The sequence below is a fragment of the Eubalaena glacialis genome, chromosome 15 (assembly GCF_028564815.1).
Source record: "Eubalaena glacialis isolate mEubGla1 chromosome 15, mEubGla1.1.hap2.+ XY, whole genome shotgun sequence".
Lineage (NCBI taxonomy): Eukaryota > Metazoa > Chordata > Mammalia > Artiodactyla > Balaenidae > Eubalaena > Eubalaena glacialis.
This window is the reverse complement of record NC_083730.1, coordinates 42,807,063-42,826,435: the sequence shown is the minus strand read 5'-3', so window position 1 is coordinate 42,826,435 and position 19,373 is coordinate 42,807,063. Positions and strand designations below refer to the sequence as shown.

At 39.1% G+C, this 19,373-nt stretch overlaps 1 protein-coding gene across 1 annotated transcript in view; it reads left to right on the top strand.

The window, feature by feature from the left end:
* Nucleotides 1-19,373, top strand: part of GALNT1 (polypeptide N-acetylgalactosaminyltransferase 1) — a 126,525-nt gene that overhangs the window by 75,642 nt on the left and 31,510 nt on the right. Inside the window, exon 5 of the mRNA XM_061169499.1 lies at nucleotides 15,806-15,972. Coding sequence (XP_061025482.1) covers nucleotides 15,806-15,972 — 167 coding nt within the window. The remainder of the gene's footprint in view (nucleotides 1-15,805; nucleotides 15,973-19,373) is intronic.

Genomic DNA, 19,373 nt, shown 5'->3' with positions numbered 1-19,373 from the left:
TGGAGACAGCAAGTATAGCAGTGCGTTTGAGGTGTAACTGTTGGAAAAAGAGAAATGGGGCAGTTAGCTGGGGAGATTGTGCAATCAAGGGAGACATTTTCTTTTTCTTCTGTAATATGGCATATAGTACAATATGGTTGTATGTTGATAGAAATGATCCGATTGAGGGAAAGTTTGAGAGGGGAGTATTATAGCAAGAGCATTCAACTTGAGTAGGTGAGAAGGAATGTAGTTGGCTTCAGACAGGAACAGGGATAATGCAGACATTGTATAATGGGGAAAAGGCACAATGTTTATGATCACAGATGTCTGCAGGATGGTCAGTGTGTTGATGGGAGTATGGAAATCCTCATCTGATGGCTTTTTTCAGTGAAATTAGAAACAAGGTTAACACCTGTGAGTGAGGAGGGTAGGAAAGGTATTGGGAATCTCAGGAGATGTGGAACAGTTTGCAGGGGTTAACTAGGAAATGTGGTGGGAATACTGGATAGTGCTGAGAGCCTCCTTGAGGTTTGTGTTTGTAAACTGAAAATGAGACCATTCAGCATGCTCATATGTTTTCTTCAGCCATATTCAGCAGCCCTAGTGCAGATGCAGAATCAGCAGAAAGTTGGATTTAGCTATTGGGATATTGCCAAGCAAGTGAGATAGAATAGGGAGATACAAGACGGTGATTATAATAAAGAGTCCTGGAAAACATGAAGAGGGTCACAGAAAGTAAAAGGATGGAAGGGTCTGGATTTGAGATCCCAATGAAGAAAGCTAAGGATCTGGGATTATTGGAGTAACTGAGTTGGAACAAGCCAGGATGTCAGGGGGAGGGAGTGGGGATGGGAGGTGGAAGGAGCAATGGTGACCAGAGATTGGGATGCTTAAATGGAGATTTATCAGTAATGCTGTGGTGTAAGGGTATAGCATGAAAGTAAGTGGATGATATATGGTGGAGGAGAACAGAGCAGAGCAAAGATCTGAGAGGCCAAGTATTGATAAATCGACTGCATGGAAACTAAAATGACTGGTAATGTGATGACAAGACTAGTGATGGAATTGGTAGGGAAGGTGACAGATGACTGTACCAAGGATGGGTTGGCAACTTCTGATAGCACCTTCTTTAAAGGACCTGAGGCTTCTTAGGGAAGAGGGAGAAACATAAGTCTTGAAATAGTGATGAGGAACAAGGGAGATACTTGCCCGCACTTCCAGACTCAGTGGTTCAAGGGATGTTGAAGAAAAGCCAGCCTTCTCTTGAAAGACCACTTAGGAGGCAGTATCCTTGGTGATATTTTAATTAGTGTAGAATATGAAGGGAATATTCAGAGAAGAGATTGTGAATATTTGGGAACTTTGCTAATGACAGTAACCATGAATTCCAGAGAGCACAGTGGAAAGGTTTAGAGATTATGAGCTTTAGTTAGCCAAATTGCAATTAGAATTTGGGTAATTCACGATGACCTGGAAGGCTTGGGCTTTTTGTTATTTGTTCATAGCATTATCTTCAGTATAATGCTTTTAAAACATTTTCACTAGATCTATAATTAGGTGTCTGTTCTCATTTCTAATATTGTTTGTTTCTTTTCTCTTTTTTCCTTAGTCAGTCTTGCTAGTGGTTTGCAGTTTTTAAGTTTTAAAAGAGGAGTAGCTTTTCCTTTTGTTTATCCAGTTTTTAAAAACTTGTTTTCTATGTAATTATCTTTTCTTCTATTTTGTGTTTAATCTGTTTTCTCACTTCCTTAGTTAAATGCTTAACCTGTTAATTTAAAATATTTTTGTTTTCTCATAAATTCATTAAAGACTCTAAATTTACATCTGTGAATCATGTCAGTGCACCCTGCTAGTTTTATGTGTAGTACTTTCATCCTAATTCATTTACAGGTAGTTTGTAATTTCCATTTGATTTCTATTCAACCCAGGATGACTTAGAAGTACATTTTAAAATTTCTATGTACATTTCTTTTTGCCTTTTGATTTTCTCATTTTTGTTATTGATTCCTAGATTAATGATCAGTAAAGATGGTCTTTTTGAAATGTGTTGAAACCTTTGTGATCTAGAAAGTGTGCAGGTTTTTTTAAATGTTTCCTCTGCTGTTGAAAATAACATGGTCTGGTTGCCTGTTACTTTTGTTTTTTTCTGTTTTAGTGTGCATACTCTATTAGATTCTGATTAAGTTGTATAAAAAAAGAACTCCCACTATGATCGTGGATTTGACAATTTCCCTAACTCATTCTATTAGTTTATTTTTCAAGGCTGCATCGTTGGATGCATTTAAGACAATTTACTGTGTGTGTGTGCGCGCGCGTGCGTGTGCACGCGCACGTGTGTTTTTTAAACTCAATATTCACGTATCTTTATTGACTTTCTTCTGCCTGATTTTGATATTGTTACATCACTTTTAGTCTAACATTTTCCTGGTATGTCTTTTTTCTTCTTCTGTTTTTTTACTTTCAGCCATCTGTATGATTTTTGTTTTAGGTGTATCTCTACTAAATGGCTGAATTTTATATTTTTAAATCATATAATCTTTGTTTCTAATAGTTGAGCTTGATGCATGTATATTTATTGTGACTATTGATATATTTAGACTTATTTCTTTTAGATTGAACCATATGAAATTGATATTCATTTTTTTTTTTTTTTTAAATTTTTATTTATTTATTTATTTATTTATTTTTGTCTGTGTTGGGTCTTCGTTTCTGTGCGAGGGCTTTCTCTATTTGTGGCGAGTGGGGGCCACTCTTCATCGCGGTGCGCGGGCCTCTCACTGTCGCGGCCTCTCTTGTTGCGGAGCACAGGCTCCAGACGCGCAGGCTCAGTAGTTGTGGCTCACGGGCCTAGTCGCTCCGCGGCATGTGGGAATCTTCCCAGACCAGGGCTCGAACCCGTGTCCCCTGCATTGGCAGGCAGATTCTCAACCACTGCGCCACCAGGGAAGCCCCGATATTCATTTTTGACCTATGAAAATGACAGCTTTCTAAAGTTCCATCTAATAAATCTTGTTTTCTGTTACCATCATTTTTTTTTCTTCCTTTCCCGCATTGCTAATTGATACAGTTTCAATTGATAAAATTTTTAGTATTCATGTTTTTCTCTCTCTTGGTTTGGAAACTTCACATTTTATTTTTATTCCTTTAGTGGTGAGATCTGGGCACATTGTAATGTCTGTCAAGGTGTGAATTCATCTACATGCGCAGTGTACATAGTGTACTTTTGATCTGAGCATTCATGTTCTTCACTTCTAGAACATTTCTAGTTATAATCTCAAATTTTGCTGTGTCACCATTCCCTCTGGTCTGTTCTTCTGGAACTGCTCGTGTGCATATACTAGAGCTTCTTAATCTATGCTCTTATTTTTTCTCCTTTTTTGAATTGTATCTAGATGAATTTCTCATTAATGTCTTGATGCTGGCAAAGTCTGGATCTGCCATTATTGGCTTTGTGGCTTTGGACAAGTTATTCACCTTTCCGTACCTCGGGATCCTTATCTGTACAATCTGGACAGTAACAAGAGCTGCTGGGAGGCTCTGTAGTGCTTTGAATACTCACTGGCCTAGGATGCAGAGAAGGCCTCTGTTCAGGGAGAATGAGCTCCTGGTACCAGTGCAGTTCTCAGGAAAAGCTTACTCCAAGCATGCTTTTCCATCCTCACTCTTTTTCACTCATCACTGTCTGGCTTCTGAAGTGTATTCACAATGAAATGTGAAATGAGAACTGTCAGCCTAATATTTAAATATCCCTACATTGAGATGGACAAAACTGGCCAGCAGGTGGTTTTCAGACCGATTCCCAGAGGTGGAAGGAGGAGTAGTGTGGGACAGCCCCTAAAGAGCAGCTTTTTCACCCCCTTATCTGAATCCAGAAAAACCTTGGTGGTTCTAAGCTGTAGGGTTAACTGGTAGTATAGCTGGAGTGTCCACATCACCCTGTGCCAGAACCTTTACTGCCTTGTAGGGTCTCCAGGGGCACATTTCTGAAGGCAACTGGAGGAAAGAATAACATTGTTCCAGTGTCAAGAAGAGTTAAATAGAATTAACAGTCAAAGAATAATCTTTGTAACGTGTAATCTTAGGGAAGGAGATTAATACAAATTCAAAGCACCTAATTTGGCAATTCCATCCTATATAATTAGTCTCAGATGCTTAAAAAGTAATAATAATACCACTTATTGAGTGTTTATTATGTACCCAGGACTATACACATTATCCTTTTTAAACAGTTGAGCAAAATGGTAGTAGTATGCCCAGTTTACAGATTGGTAAACTCAGCTTGGGGAGATTAAACAATTTATGCAGAAGTATGGTCAAGAAGTGACTCAAGTGAAATGTGTCAGTGATAAAACATTTAATCTTAGTCACTGTGCTTGGCCATCACTTTTATGGTTAGATCTTCATCGATCTTGCCTGAATGAGAGTACACGGAGGAGAAGTTATGTAACATTGCCAAACACTGCCAGACAGTGTTTTAACTTGTCGTTGATAAATGGTAGTGTCAGGTAAATTTGGTGGGTGACAAAGAATACTCTGAAAATCATACTCAAAGGGACATGGAGATGAGGATTAGGTTATTTGTGCATATTCACCTTGATTTGGAATCAAGCTACTTCATTTCTGCAAGCCTCAGTTTTCCCATCTTTAAAATTGGGAGAATAATACCTCTGTCTTAGGGTTGTTGTAAGGATAAAGTGGGATAATGCATATAAAACTCTTAATGCTATTTCACTCCCTAAGAGGGTCAGGATAAGTACAGTGGGACTTTAACTGTTGAAAAATCATAGAAATAATAATTATCAAGGGAATTCTGTTATTCTGTATTCCTGAATTTTTAGGTATTTGTGTGGATTGATTCTCTGGTAAGCCTAGTCTTGCTGAGTTGAACACTATCCTAAGCAAATTTATTAATGTCTTTATTTCCTGAAACACTGCTGAGTCACTCAGGCAGGCACTCAAGCTAACTCTCAGACCGCATAGTGAATTTCATGCATTAGAGTTTATTCAGTAGTCCTCTCACTCGCTTATAAAATGAGTACTCATTATGCAGGACATCTTTTAATTAGTATTGTATATAGGGACATAAATGAAACCACTTGTGTTTTCGCTCATTGTTTAAAAATTATAAAAATGGGATTTTCAATCTACTCTAGTATATATCTCACTCCCATTAAAAGCGTCAGCCCACTATGGAAGTGATGGTGTAGTCTGAAACACCTGCCATCTCCCCTCATCCTTTCTCAGTCTGTGCTCTCTGCCAAAACAAAGGAGTAAACTAAGAGAAAGACATGCTGTATAGAAGAGAGGAAATCCAGTGTGCAGAGAGAGAACAGAATCCCGGGCGGGGCTGGGGGGCAGGCGGCGAAGGGAGAGCCCCAGATGACAGTGGTGCAAGCATGGAGGGAGGCAGCCCAGAAAACCTCAGGAGAGATTGCTTTAAGAAGATTCCACTGATACTATACTGATAGTTGGTGCTTCTGAACACCTTAAGAGACTTTTAGACAGTTTGTAGAGAGAGTGTGTTTGAATTAGTGACAAATACATAGAAAACTAAGGAAGAGTGGGGGGATAATCCAGGGTGAAGTGGAGGGGAATGTTGTGCAGAAAGAGGAAAATTATTCATAATATATGACTCAGCTATGAATAGCATTTCACATAGCTCTAATATACATTCAGTAGTGATGTATCCAAATTTATAATATAATTTTGGGAGACTGAGAGACTAGCAAGTGTATGTGTTGGGGGAGATAGGAGTGAGATAAATCCTCATATTCTGTAGTAAGAAGTCAATACATAATATCTACAACTAGGGAAAAATCAAGTAAAAATGCAGATATAGTACTTAGAATTATGTCTGCTCTATGGGAAGGGAGAAGTGGCAAAGAGGTGAGGGAACAGCCTTTTTTTAAATAGATCTTTATTGGAGTATAATTGCTTCACAATACTATGTTAGTTTCTGTTGTACAGCCTTTTAAAACAAGCTTTTGGCAGCTTATTTTTTAAGCATGTACATGTCCTTTGATCAAAATAAAACCTAAATAAAGATGCTCAGCTAATTCTGATCTCTGCAGACATCCCACCTCCCAGAGACTCATTACTCCAATCTAGTGCTTCTCAAACTCAAACTTGCTAGGGTAGGAGAGGAGGGAGAAAGAAAAATAAGGCTGGGAATGTGGATGTGGAGTTAAATCTATCTCTGACCTTTGGTCACCCCTTACTAGTTTCCCAGACTAGGAGAGAGCTTATCTAGGGACTCTTTCTTTGTGCTTCTGGTGCACGCTTCCAGTTGTGGAACTGCCTTTGAGTGCAGCCTGACTAATGCCAGAGGGGGAAGAATGGAAAACTCACCACTGGTTAGATGGAACTTCAAATTCTAGTCTCCTTCACTAGTTGACCTGCTACCATTTACATTTCAGTGTCCCCTCAGACAGCTGCTCCATGTATCCTGTCCAGGAGTTATGGTTCCACCCACTGGGAGTAACAGAGTGGAGTGCACTTACTCCATCTTTCCTGGAGCCAGAAAATGCACCCATTTAAAGTGAATAATTCAGTGATTTTGAGTAAATTTGCAGAGTTATGCAAGTATCACCACTTTTAGAAAATTTCCATCACCCCAAAAAGTCTGTGGTGTAGTCACTCTCCATTCCCACTCTCCATTCCCACTCTCAGCCCTAGGATTAAGTTATCACTGATGTACTCTGTGTATATAGATTTGCCTTATCTGGACATTTCATATAAGTGGAATCATATAATATGAAGTCTTTTGTGTCTGGGTTCTTTGACGGAGGATAATGTTTCTGGGATTCTCCCGTGTTGTAGCATGTATCCTTTGTTCCTTTTTATTGCCCAGTGTTATTCAGCTGTATGGATAAAACACATTTATTTCTCCTGTCACCAGTTGATGAACATTTGAGTTGTTCCCCTTTTCTGGCTATTATGAATAATGTTGCTAAGAACATTTGTGTTACAGGTGTTTGTGTGGATATATAGTTTTGTTTTTCTTGGGCAAATTCCTGATTGCTGGGTCATATGATAACTTTAACTATTTAAGAAATTGCCAAACTATTTTCCAGAGTGGCTGCACCATTTACGTACCCACCAGCAATGTATGAGGGTTCTAGTTTCTCCACATCCTCACCAACACTTCTTTTTGACTGTCTTTTTTACTATAGCCATTCTACTAGGTATGAACTGGTGTCTCATTGTGATTTTAATTTGTGTTTCTCTAACGATTAATGATATTGGGGATCTTTTCATGTACTTATCAGCCATTCTTATATCTTTGATGAAATGTTTCTTCAAATATGTTGCCCATTTTAAATTGGATTATTTGTCTTCCTGTTACTGAGTTGTAAGAGTTCTTTATGTATTCTGGATACAAATCATTTATCAGACATATGATTTCCAAATATGTTCTCAGTTTGTGGCTTGTGTTTTACATTTCCTTAATGGTAACTTTAGGCACAGAATGTGCTTAATGGCACACAGAAAGTTAATTTTAATGAAGTCATATTTATCAGTTGTTTCTTTTACGGGTTATGCTTCTAATGTTATATCACACTTCATGGTACAAGACTGGAATCTTCCCCCCTAAGATCAGAAATAAGGAAAGGATGTCTACTTTCCACTTCTATTTAAAATTGTACCAGTCCAAAACTTGGACCTGTGCTGTGGGTACAGAAGGAGAGCCCCAGAAGAAGCCCTCTCTGGTCTGGGATACAAGAAGAGGGTCTCTTAAGGGTTAGAGAGTGGAGTAAAACCCTTATTTCTCCCCCAACCCATCTCTTTAAAAATTTTTTTTTTACCTGCCCCACAATCTCAGCCCCTATAGGCAGTATTGCCAGGCAGCACAGCCATGAGCAGTGGCCAGGGAAGCAACTAAACATCTGAGGGGAATTGTCTCTGACTAGAACAACCCTGGTGTCCGGAGCATGGGTAGAATTCCCATAGCTTTTCTTTTTCTGTCTCTGACAGCGTGACCGGGAACACAGGACAGTCTTGAGAAGTATGCAGCAGAGGGAGGAAACTAAAGCCTCTGCTTTCTAGCTATGTTGGAAGACTCAACATAAAAGATGTCAGTTCTCCCCAATAGATGTTTGGTGAAATTCCATTCAAAATCCCAGCAAGGGATTGAAATTTTTATTTGAAAAGGCAAAGGAAATAGAATAGATAAAATAATTTTGAAAAAGATGAATAAAGTTGGAGGAAATACAGTATCCAATTTAAAGACTTTCTATAAAGCTGAAGTAATCAAGACAGTGTGGTGTTGGCAAAAAGACAGATATATAGATTAGTGGAACAGGACAGAAAACTCAGAAATAGACCCATATAAATATGGCTATTTTTTTTATTGAAGTATAGTTGATTTACAATGTTGTGTTAGTTTCAGTTGTACAGCAAAGTGATTCACTTTTATATATTCATATTCTTTTCCATTTTGGTTTATTATAAGACACTGAATATAGTTCCCTGTGCTGTACAGTAGGACCTTGTTGTTTATGTTTTATGTATAGTAGTTTGTATCTGCTAATCCCAAATTCCTAATAATACCCCTCTCCCAGCCCCTTTCCCCTTTGGTAACCATAAGTTTGTTTTCTATGTCTGTGAGTCTGTTTTTGTTTTGTAAATAAGTTCATTTGTATCATATTTTAGATTCCACGTATAAGTGATATCATGTGGTATTTGTCTTTCTCTTTCTGACTTATTTCACTTAATATGATAATCTCTAGTTCCATCCATGTTGGTGCAAATGGCATTATTTCATTCTTTTTTTATGGCCATTATATACATACATACACACAAATACATATATACGTATGTATGTATGTATATACCGCATCTTCTTTATCCATTCATCTGTCAGTGGACATTTAGGTTGCTTCCATATCTTGGCTATTGTAAATAGTGCTGCTGTGAACATTGGGATGAATGTATCTTTCTGAATTAGAGTTTTCTCCAGATATATGCCCAGGAGTGGGATTAGGCTATTTGATTTTTGACAAAGGTAAAAAGCCATTCAATAGAGAAAAGATTTTCTCTTCAACAAATGGTGTTGGAACAGTTAGAAATTCATATGCAAAAACATGACTCTCAACCTGAATCTCATGTATTATATGAAAATTAACTCAAATTGGATCATAGATCTAAATCTAAAACCTAAAATATGATAATTTTTAGGGCCAATATTCAGGACCTTACATTAGGCAGAGAGTATTTAGACATGACATCAAAAGCGTGATTTCATCAAGGAAAAAAAATGATAAATTGGACTTCATCAAATTTTAAAATTTTCACTCTGATAAAAACACTGTTAAGAGAATCAAATGACAAGCAACAGACTGGGAGGAAATATTTATAAACTAGGTATCCAACAAAGGGCTTGTGTCTAGAATACACAAAGGACTCTCAAACATTCAACCCTTACTCCAATGAAGATGTTAAAAAATGAAAAAATAATTTTTTAATTAAAAAAAACCATTCAACCCAATTAAAAAAAAATTGAATGCAATAAAAAGTTGTCAAAAGATTTGACACTTCACCCAAGATGCTATATGAATAGCAAATGACCACATGAAAAGACACCAACCATTGGGGAAATACTAGTTAAAACCATAATTAGATACCACTCTATACCTATTTAAATGGCTAAAATAAAAAATACCGACAGCATCAAGTACTGACAAAGATGCAGAACAATTGGAACTCTCATATATTTCTGGTGGGAATGCAAAAATGATACAGTCTCTCTGGAAAAGTTTGACAGTTTAAAAGTTACACTTACATTGTTACACTTACCATGTAACCCAGCTAGCCCATTACTGAATATTTACTCTAGAGAAATGAGAACATGTTCACACAAAAAGTTTTTTTTTATTGGAGTATAATTGCTTTACAATGTTGTGTTAATTTCTGCTGCATAGCGAAGTGAATCAGCCATACGCATATACACATCCCCTCCCTCGTGGACCTCCCTCCCCCCAGCCCAACATCCCACCCAGCTAGGCCATCACATAGCACTGAGCTGAGCTCCCTGTGCTATACAGCAGGTTCCTACTAGCTATCTATTTTGCACATGGTAATGTATTTACGTCAAACCTAATCTCAACACAAAAGACCCCGAATAGCCGAAGCAATCTTGAGAAAGAAAAACGGAGCGGGAAGAATCAGGCTCTCCGACTTCAGACTGTACTACAAAGCTACAGTAATCAATACAGTATGGTGCTGGCACAAAAGCAGAAATATAGATCAATGGAACAGGATAGAGAGCCCAGAGATAAACCCACACACCTATGGTCACCTAATCTATGACAAAGGAGGCAAGAATATACAATGGAGAAAAGACAGCCTCTTCAGTAAATGGTGCTGGGAAAACTGGACAGCTACATGTAAAAGAGTGAAATTAGAACACTCCCTAACACCATACACAAAGATAAACTCAAAATGGATTAAAGACCTAAATGTAAGACCAGACACTATAAAATTAGAGGAAAACATAGGAAAAACACTCTTTGACATAAATCACAGCAAGATATTTTTTGACCCACCTCCTAGAGTAATGAAAATAAAAGCACACGAAAATTTGTACATGAATATTTATAGCAACCCTATTCATAATGGCCAAAAAAACTGGAAAGAACAGGTGAATGAAGAAACAAACTAATATATCAGAATGGAGTACTATTCAGCAATAAAAAATAACAAACTTCTGATACAACAACTTAAAGGAATCTCAGAGATATTGTCCTGGGTGAAAGAAAGATTATACACCTCATTCATGACATTTGTGGAAAGACAGAACTATAGTAATGGAGAACAGATGTTGGTTGCTGGGGATGTTAGGTGTAGGGGGAGGGTGTGAGTATAAAAGGATAGCACAAAGGAGTTCTTCGGGGAGATAGAACTGTTCTGTTTTCTGATTTTGGTGATAGATTTATGAATCTATACATGTGCTAAAACTCATAGAACTTTTCACCACCACCCCAAAAAAAGGTCATTAAAAAAATGACACAATACCAAGTGTTGGTGAGTATGTGGAACAACTGGAACTCTAACAGACTGATGGTGAGAGTGAAAATTATTACACCCTCTTTGGAAACCTGTTGCACAGTATTTACTAAAGCTGAGCTTATATATCCTTTATTGCCCAACAATACAGAAATGTATACATGTAGTCACCAAAAGACATACACATGAATATTATCACAGCACTATTCATTATAGTCCAGACTAGAAAGTACTCTAATGTCCATCAATGGTGAATGGAAAAATAAGTTATGATTATGTATTCCTATAATGGAATACTGTACGGCAGTATAAATAAACTATTGCATACAACAATATGGATGATACATAACCACACTGTTGAATGAAAGAATTCAGACATAAAAGGATGCTCTGTATCGATAGCTCCTCAAGGACTTCTGGGGTCCTTGAGGTCCTTTCAAGAAGTCTGCAGGGTCAAAACAGTTTTCATAATATTACTAAGATATTATTTGCCCTTTCTGCTCTTAATCAACTAGTGTGCAGTGGAGTTTGAGAGGCTGTGTGGATCAGGGTCCAGGTGGGAGTCAGAAATCACACAATAATTTGAACAGAGAAAGTTTAATATAAATAATTACTAACTATAATGGAATTAACTATAAGGGAGTAAAGATAGTAGTAAAGGAAAGAAAATTATCAAGGAAGGAAAACCTTTGGAAGGGAGACCCCTCCATAAGGCTGGGATTCAGACCTCATTGGAGAAGTTTCAGTAGATGGTAGAGAACTTTGCTAGTTACCCCTGGCCAGACCCGGTGCACAGTACCCTCCAGAGTGAGGACTGGTAAGGCAGGGTAACAAGCATAAAATACACTTCGGAGCTCATTTGGGCAGGAAATCAGAGCCAGAACTGCCAAACAGCAGCTACCCCTCCTGGCTTTAGGCAACCAACTCTGGGAAGCCAACTGCTGGGGTACCTGGGAGACTTACTGAGAGGCTGCCTGTGGGGTGCTACTGAAACTCATGCGTTTGGGTGTCTTCCACACACTCCAGTAGCAGCCACCCTATAGGAAGGAGAAGAAAACAAATGGAGGCATGCTAGAACCAGGAAGGGAGGTTTCTTTCTCCGGCAGTGTCCCTCCAACACCCTCGACTGTCAAAGCTTATGTATGCATCTTGCCAACTGCAAAGGAGAAATGCTTATAGGAGCCAGTTACACTATCACAGAGCAGGCAGTGAAGGATATATTTGGAGATAAGAGGCAATAAATTCTTAGTGGGTTACTATATGAAAGTGATAAATCATCTCTCTGATAGCTAACGTAATATGTGTGGATTCTTTATTTTAAAATTTTGTTTTAATTTATAATGTAAATATTAATAGCTATAACCCATAGACAGAAGAACTTTGGGATCCTCAATTTTTAAATGTGTAAAGGGGTTTTGAGTCAAAAAGTTTGAGAACCACCGCTCTGTATTATTCCTTTTAAATAAGCATTTAAAAAAAGAGGTAAAATTCATCTGTAGTGCTAGAGGTCCAGAGGAGTGGCTACCTTGGGAAGGGGCAGAAAGGAAGCCTCTGGGGTGTTGGTAATGGTCTGTTTCTTTATCTGGGTGCTGACTCCTTGATGCAGTCACTTTGTGGAAACTCATTCACCTGTATACTTATGGTTGTCAACTTGTTTGAATGTATATTATATTTCAGTAGAAGGTTAAGATTCTTCTTTTCCCTCTCTTCCTAACCCACACCCTGTTGTTAAATCTGTGTGTGGTGTTTTTGCTTTGTTTTGTTTGTTTGTTTGTTTTAATTTTTATTTATTTATTTATTTTTGGGTGTGTTGGGTCTTCGTTTCTGTGCGAGGGCTTTCTCTAGTTGCGGCGAGCGGGGGCCACTCTTCATCGCGGTGCGCGGGCCTCTCACTATCACGGCCTCTCTTGTTGCGGAGCACAGGCTCCAGACGCACAGGCTCAGTAATTGTGGCTCACGGGCCTAGTTGCTCCGCGGCATGTGGGATCTTCCCAGACCAGGGCTCGAACCCGTGTCCCTTGCATTGGCAGGCGGATTCTCAACCACTGCGCCACCAGGGAAGCCCCATTTTGTTTTTAAAGTAGCACAACCTTACACTGGCTAATTTTCATCCCTGAGGATGAAAGACTCAGTTGGGACAGGGTGGAAGAAAACTGCTTCATAACACTGCCTGTGCTTATCCTCAGCTCTGTGCTCCCTACCCCCAAAGGGATCCCTCTCCTCCAGCCCCACAAGGACAGGTGGTCCCTCCATGGGAGAAGCTTAGCTAGAATGCTGAAAGCATCTCTGGTCTTCTCAAGTGCTTTATGGCTTTCTCAGGTAGAGGGGAGTATGTGTGTGTTTACCTGTTTGAGATCAGTTACGAAGATTTTCCCATATTTTCTCTATATTTTCTGTTTTGCATTGAGAGAATATTTATGAATTTACATGTTCTCTGAATGATTAAATTCAATTGTTTGATTTAGGAAATTGTTTTCCTTTTTGTCATCTGTTCTTCTGGGTCCCAATAATTTGCTTTGCTTTCTGATTCTTCCATCCTGTTGTGAACGATTTCCATTTTAGTCTTCTTTATTTCCAGTGTTCCTATAGCCTTGCTTCCTTTCTGTACAACTTCAGAATTTAATTCTTTAATGTATCATCCTAGTAATAAATCTGGCTTATCACTCCTCTTCTGCAGACCCTGCCATCTCAAGAGTTTTCCGTCGTCTTCCTGTCTGCTTCCTAGCCATGCACATGGCTAGCAGTACTGTTGGTACATGGCGAATTTGCCTAATCATCTTCTGTGTCTCACTTGATTTTGTTCTTTTTGTTGTTTCAGTAAGCTAGCAGCTTTACAGTCACCATGACTGTTTTCTGTTTCCCAATTCTCCTATAATAATAAGTAGGATTAATTTGTGAAAAAGGATTACATATGACTTAATATGATTCAGTTAACTAATATTAGAAAGTTTTTTTCTGAACGCCCCTTCCCCACACACAAGCTATTCCTGACTTCACAGTCCTGCTCCAGTAGTCTGCGAGTCAGGTATACAGCATGCACCTTCCCATGAAAACATGAGTGTCTTGGCTTGCTCACCTGCAAGGTACCTGAAGCATAGTACTAATGAGATAGCTATAATTTGGCCGCCATTTATAACAGAGTTTTGATAAATACTGTCCAAAAGTAATACTATTTGATATAATGCTATTATATCAATACTATCTGAAAATAATAATAAAAAACAAAATGGTACTATTTTCAGATAGTATTGTTTGGAATGCCAAGAACCTTCCCATAGTTTTCCTTCCTGTAGCCTAGGCAGCTAGTCTTTTGGACCTCACCTCTAGCCCAGACCTGGAGGGAGGGGATTGTAGAGAGGGTGGCAGGCTGTGTGGCAGCCTTCTAGTGGATCTTGGTGTGAACACAGGGTGAGCGGGGAGTGGACTCTGACGTGGACATGGGGCTGTGGTCTCAGGCGTCGGTGGATAGACAGTGAGGTTGCTGGCGAGAGGAGAGGGAGACCGCGCTGTGAAAGGGAGACCGCGCTGTGAAAGGGAGTCTTGGGAACGGTGAAGAGGTGGGAGGGGCTGAAATGGGATTTAATGAAGAAGGACAATGGAAGCTGTTTGTTTCCCCTTTTCTCCTGGGAGGGAGGAGGGACCAGCGCTGATGGGGCTCCCTAGTGAACTCTCCTTCGTTTCTCCTTCTTTCAACCCCTTTATTTTACCTTGCCATCCTTTTCCTCTTCTATTTTCCTTTTCTTCCAGCTGCCAATCAGCAGCCGTAGGGTGCCACATTTAGTAAGTAGGGTTATAGTGGCAGCTTCAGAAGAGGGCTTTTGTTGGTATTTTTTCTCAATTCTTCCCTCTTCTCTCCTTTCTCCGCTCCCATTGACAGGTAATAATAGACGAGATTGGAGAGACCACACAAGGTTTGAGGAGTTTACGAGAGCAAGAAAAAAAAGGTGGATATAGAGGCTGGAACAACTCTTAAAATTTGGGGGTCCCTAAGAAAGAGTAACACATGCACTCTTTAGGAGAGCCTTTGTCCTAAACAGCTGCCTTGATGTCTGGTTACTTAGTGCTGTTGTTGCCCTTGGCTAGTCTGTTTCTAGCGGTTTCATCTAGCTAGCAAGATTGAAAGAAGAGACCATGTAGAATTAGTATATTGATTCTGTGTGCAGATATTTTGGGTGTGTTTGGTCTTTCTGATGGTTACATTTCTAAAGATAGTCTGTACTAAACAAGATGCATGTGGAAATGTCACCGTGGAGGGGGCAGCATCAGGACTGTGGAGCTCCCAGCCAGGCCCTGCCGCTCCCTCCCTTGGTCCATCCTCTGCTTCTCGTCTGTGAAATGTGGCTTCAGATGCCTCACAGGACTATTAGGAGGCTTCAGTGACCAGTACATAATAGATACTCAGTAAATATTAGTTTACTTCCTTTGTGGAAGGTAATCCTTTGCTTAGATTATTAAACTGTTGGACTGTAGTGGTTCTGATTTTTTGTCTAATGGGATTCTTGAGATACGTTCACTTTGGGATTAATATAGCCTTAGTACATTATCCATTAAAACGAATCAACAGAAAACATGTCAGGAAAGAGGTGCCTGATTTTAAGAATATAACTAACATCTTTAAAATAGTTTTAATCTAACCATATAACTTTAAGTAGGTACTATTTTATTAAACATGCAACATTAACCAAAACTTAAATAAATGAAGTACTGAGAGTTGCACCACTAGAGCCACCTGTCTTATTCTTCTATTATCCCTTCTAGTCTGGGTTACTTGATTATGCTATTTGTAACAGTTTTACAAAGGCATTTGCTTTGTCTCTAGGTGTAAAACAAAGGTGTATCCAGATAATCTTCCTACAACAAGTGTGGTGATTGTTTTCCATAATGAGGCTTGGAGCACACTTCTGCGAACTGTCCATAGTGTCATTAATCGCTCACCAAGACACATGCTAGAAGAAATTGTTCTAGTAGATGATGCCAGTGAAAGAGGTAAATTTTACATTTTAATGCCAATAATATGCTACACCTTTTGTCATTAATGGTTAAAAAACTAGTTGCTATCATTTTAACCTAATAATTTTATACAAACTTCTAATTTATCCTAAAAGTTATTTATGACGTTTGGACTCATTTCACATATGCAAAAAATTTACACCCTTGTGAAACTTAAAATATTACTTTAATTAGCATTTAGTTTGTGTCACATCTTAATCTTGTTTTAAAAAGAAATCTATAAAAATTTATGCAGAACAGTGAAAAAAAAAAACCACGTAATTTTGTCAGGATTTTCTCTGTGGGAAGCTGCAGCCCTGAGTCAGTGGAGAAAGATTGGCTCCTACTGAGAGCCATGAATAGAGAGATTTAGTTCCATGTACAGTGGGAAGCATCCCTGACAGCAAAACAGAGCCTGAGCTGGGTGAGCCTTAGTTCTCCAGATTCTTCTTAGGTTTTCCATTTCCTCCATTCCTAAGTTCAGGAATAATCTATAGCTAGGTACATAAAGGGTGACGAAGGAACTTATGAAAAAGTGGTATATAATATGTTTCTGATCTCATGATGAATCTCTACAGTGGCTCTTGCCCAGACATTCTTCCAAGAATCTCAGAATTTTTCACAGGCTTTTTTTCCACAGCACAACTGTTCAGGATCATTGGTGTCATGTGTTTCCCCCAATATTCCTGTACTCACATGAGAAAAATTTGGAGGGAACTACGGAAAACGGCTCTTCCTTCCTTCCTTAAGCAGCCTTAAACTTCATGACCCATCTTTTCAACCTTTTTTGTTATTATCTTCAACTTTCTCGCCTATCTCTCATTGCATCTGCTAAAATAGTTTAGTCAAGTATTATACCTTCTCCTCCCTGTGCCCACACTAAATATATACATTTAACCATGAAGAATTTAATCACTTCCTGTCTTAATTATTGGGAGTAATTTACTCATTGATAACAATTTAAATCTCCTTACTTTGCCAGGTTGTAGAGGTACAAATGAAGAATTAGTTATAGCCCTGCTGTTTCAAGGGCCTTGTAGCTCACTTCCTTAATCTAATCAAGGAGATAGTTTATAATTACATAAAACATTTAATAATAATATATAATGTAATTAATGTCAAAATGAATGAGAACTGTTATAAATTAAGAATACCACACTTAAATAATTACTGTTGACAGTAGAAGTATAAACCCCACGTGGATAATTGTTAGCTAGGAGTTAATTAATCCCTCTTTAAGAAAATTAACTGAAGTTAATTTTAGCAGTGATTCATACAAACATCTATCCTGCAAGTGACTTTTACTTATATGTTGATATTTGTTAAATGTTCCTCAAGAAGAGATATTTTTCCTCAGATGAAATGATTTATTTTTCCAGTCCCCCCTTTGTTTTCTCCATTATTTTGTTGAGTGCCTGAGAAGGCTGTGAAATAGTAAGTTTTTGTAGGATGTGGCCTAACCAGCAAGACTTACATGTCCGCAACCTGAAGTGACAAAGATAGTCACGTATCCTGGTTATCTTTTACCTCCCTCGTGTAGGCCCTTCTGAATCACCCCAGCCTTTGTAAACCTGTAATTGGAAACGTGTGGGCAGGTGTCTGCCTCCCTGCCCCGTCGGGCTTAGTCACTAAGCAGGACACTGAGCGTCTCCCCACAGCCCTGATCAGGGACCTGGCTCTTCTATATCTTCCTGCATGGAAAGCCTCAGGCATCTGGGTCACTACTTCTGATATTTGGGAACCCCTGGGCATTGTGTTTTTGTGGTTATAACTGCAGTCTTGCTATCCAGATTGAGAATTATCTAATCTAACTTTCTTGTTTAGGTGGTAACTTTGGGCCCAGGAACCAGAGCCAGCTCTCTAAGTCCGCTCTTTCCTATTCATGAGGCACAGCCATGGCACCCTCATTTCTCACCTGGCCGATGAAACAGACTAATTAGTCTCCCCACAAACACCCTCACTGCATCCTGTCTGTTCATGCTGCGTGCAGAGGGAGCTTTTAAACGTGCAGACCTGACCGTGTCACTTCTCTGATTAAAACCTTTCCTCTAAACAAGGACCTACTGTGTACCACAGGGAACTATAGTCAGTATCCTGTAATAACCTGTAATGGAAAAGAATCTGAAAAAAAAAAATATGTATATATAACTGAATCACGTTGCTGTACACCTGAAACATTGTAAATCAACTATACTTCAATTAAAAGAAAAAGAAGCCTTCCCTCTAAGGCCTGCAGGACCTGGCCTCTGCCTGCATCTCCAGTCATATCTCAGATCATTCCCTGCCCACCCCAGCCCCTAGTTCCGCTCGTATGTTTCCTCAGAATCAAGTTGCACTTAGAGAGGCTTTCCTGACCTCCTGCGACCGGGTCATGTCCCTCTGAGCACCTCTCAGAACACTCTATACTCCCACAGCTCTCCCCAGAGATTTACCTGTTTACTTGTCTATTTAATGACTGTCTCCCCCCACCCTGCCCCCCAGACAGGCACCATGACTCCATCAGGACTATTTGCTCACCATCATCTCCTCGGTGTCCACAGTGCCTATCACGCAGTAGACAGTCCAGAATATATTCAGTGAAGGAAGGAAAGAATAATCTACCAGTCAGCTGATCCTTATTTCTACTCCTTGTCTGCACAGACTTCCTAACTAGGTTGTGTAGTGTGCATAGTCGGCTCATGGCCTCAAGTATTGGATTTCACGGTTAACCGACTGAGTTGTCAGTAGCTCCATTTATTAAGTATGGAGTAGGTGCTATAATTATCCCTATTTTATTGATTGAGCAAAATGAGACTTCGCATAAACCTAGGGCTTAACCTCTTAACTGCTATGTAGTTCATGTCTGTCATAACTTTACTGTTAAGGGGTCTGTAATGAAGACGGAGTCTGGATGAATCCCTAGTTCATGTTCGAAGTTATGCAGTTGTCATCTCAGAAGGTTATGTTAAGATTTAGAATTGATATAATGTTCTTAATCTGAGATGACTATTGTTTTTCTCATTTTACACAGAAGGAAACAGAGGTTCTTATTTAAGTAGGGATTAGGCGTCAGATTTGTTACACTCTAAATTCTTTGCTCTTTCTGCTGCTCTTTAGAGTTCTGGCTAAGATTTCTCAGATGTTGCTGGGAGCAGTGAAATTTTCCCTGACATTCACTCTCTGACAGCCTCACAACTCCCTGATGCAGAGATGCCTAGGGATCCATTTATAGACTAATAGCTGTAAAGATACTCTAATAAAATAAGATTCTCTCTTGTTTTTAGATGACATAGTACCTTCTAATCATAATCACTTAACACCCCCCCCCATGGCTTCATTTTTATAAAATGAGGTTTGAATAAATAGTTCCTAATCCCCCACCTAGCCCTGAGTCCAAAGTTCTATATCAGGTGTTAGGA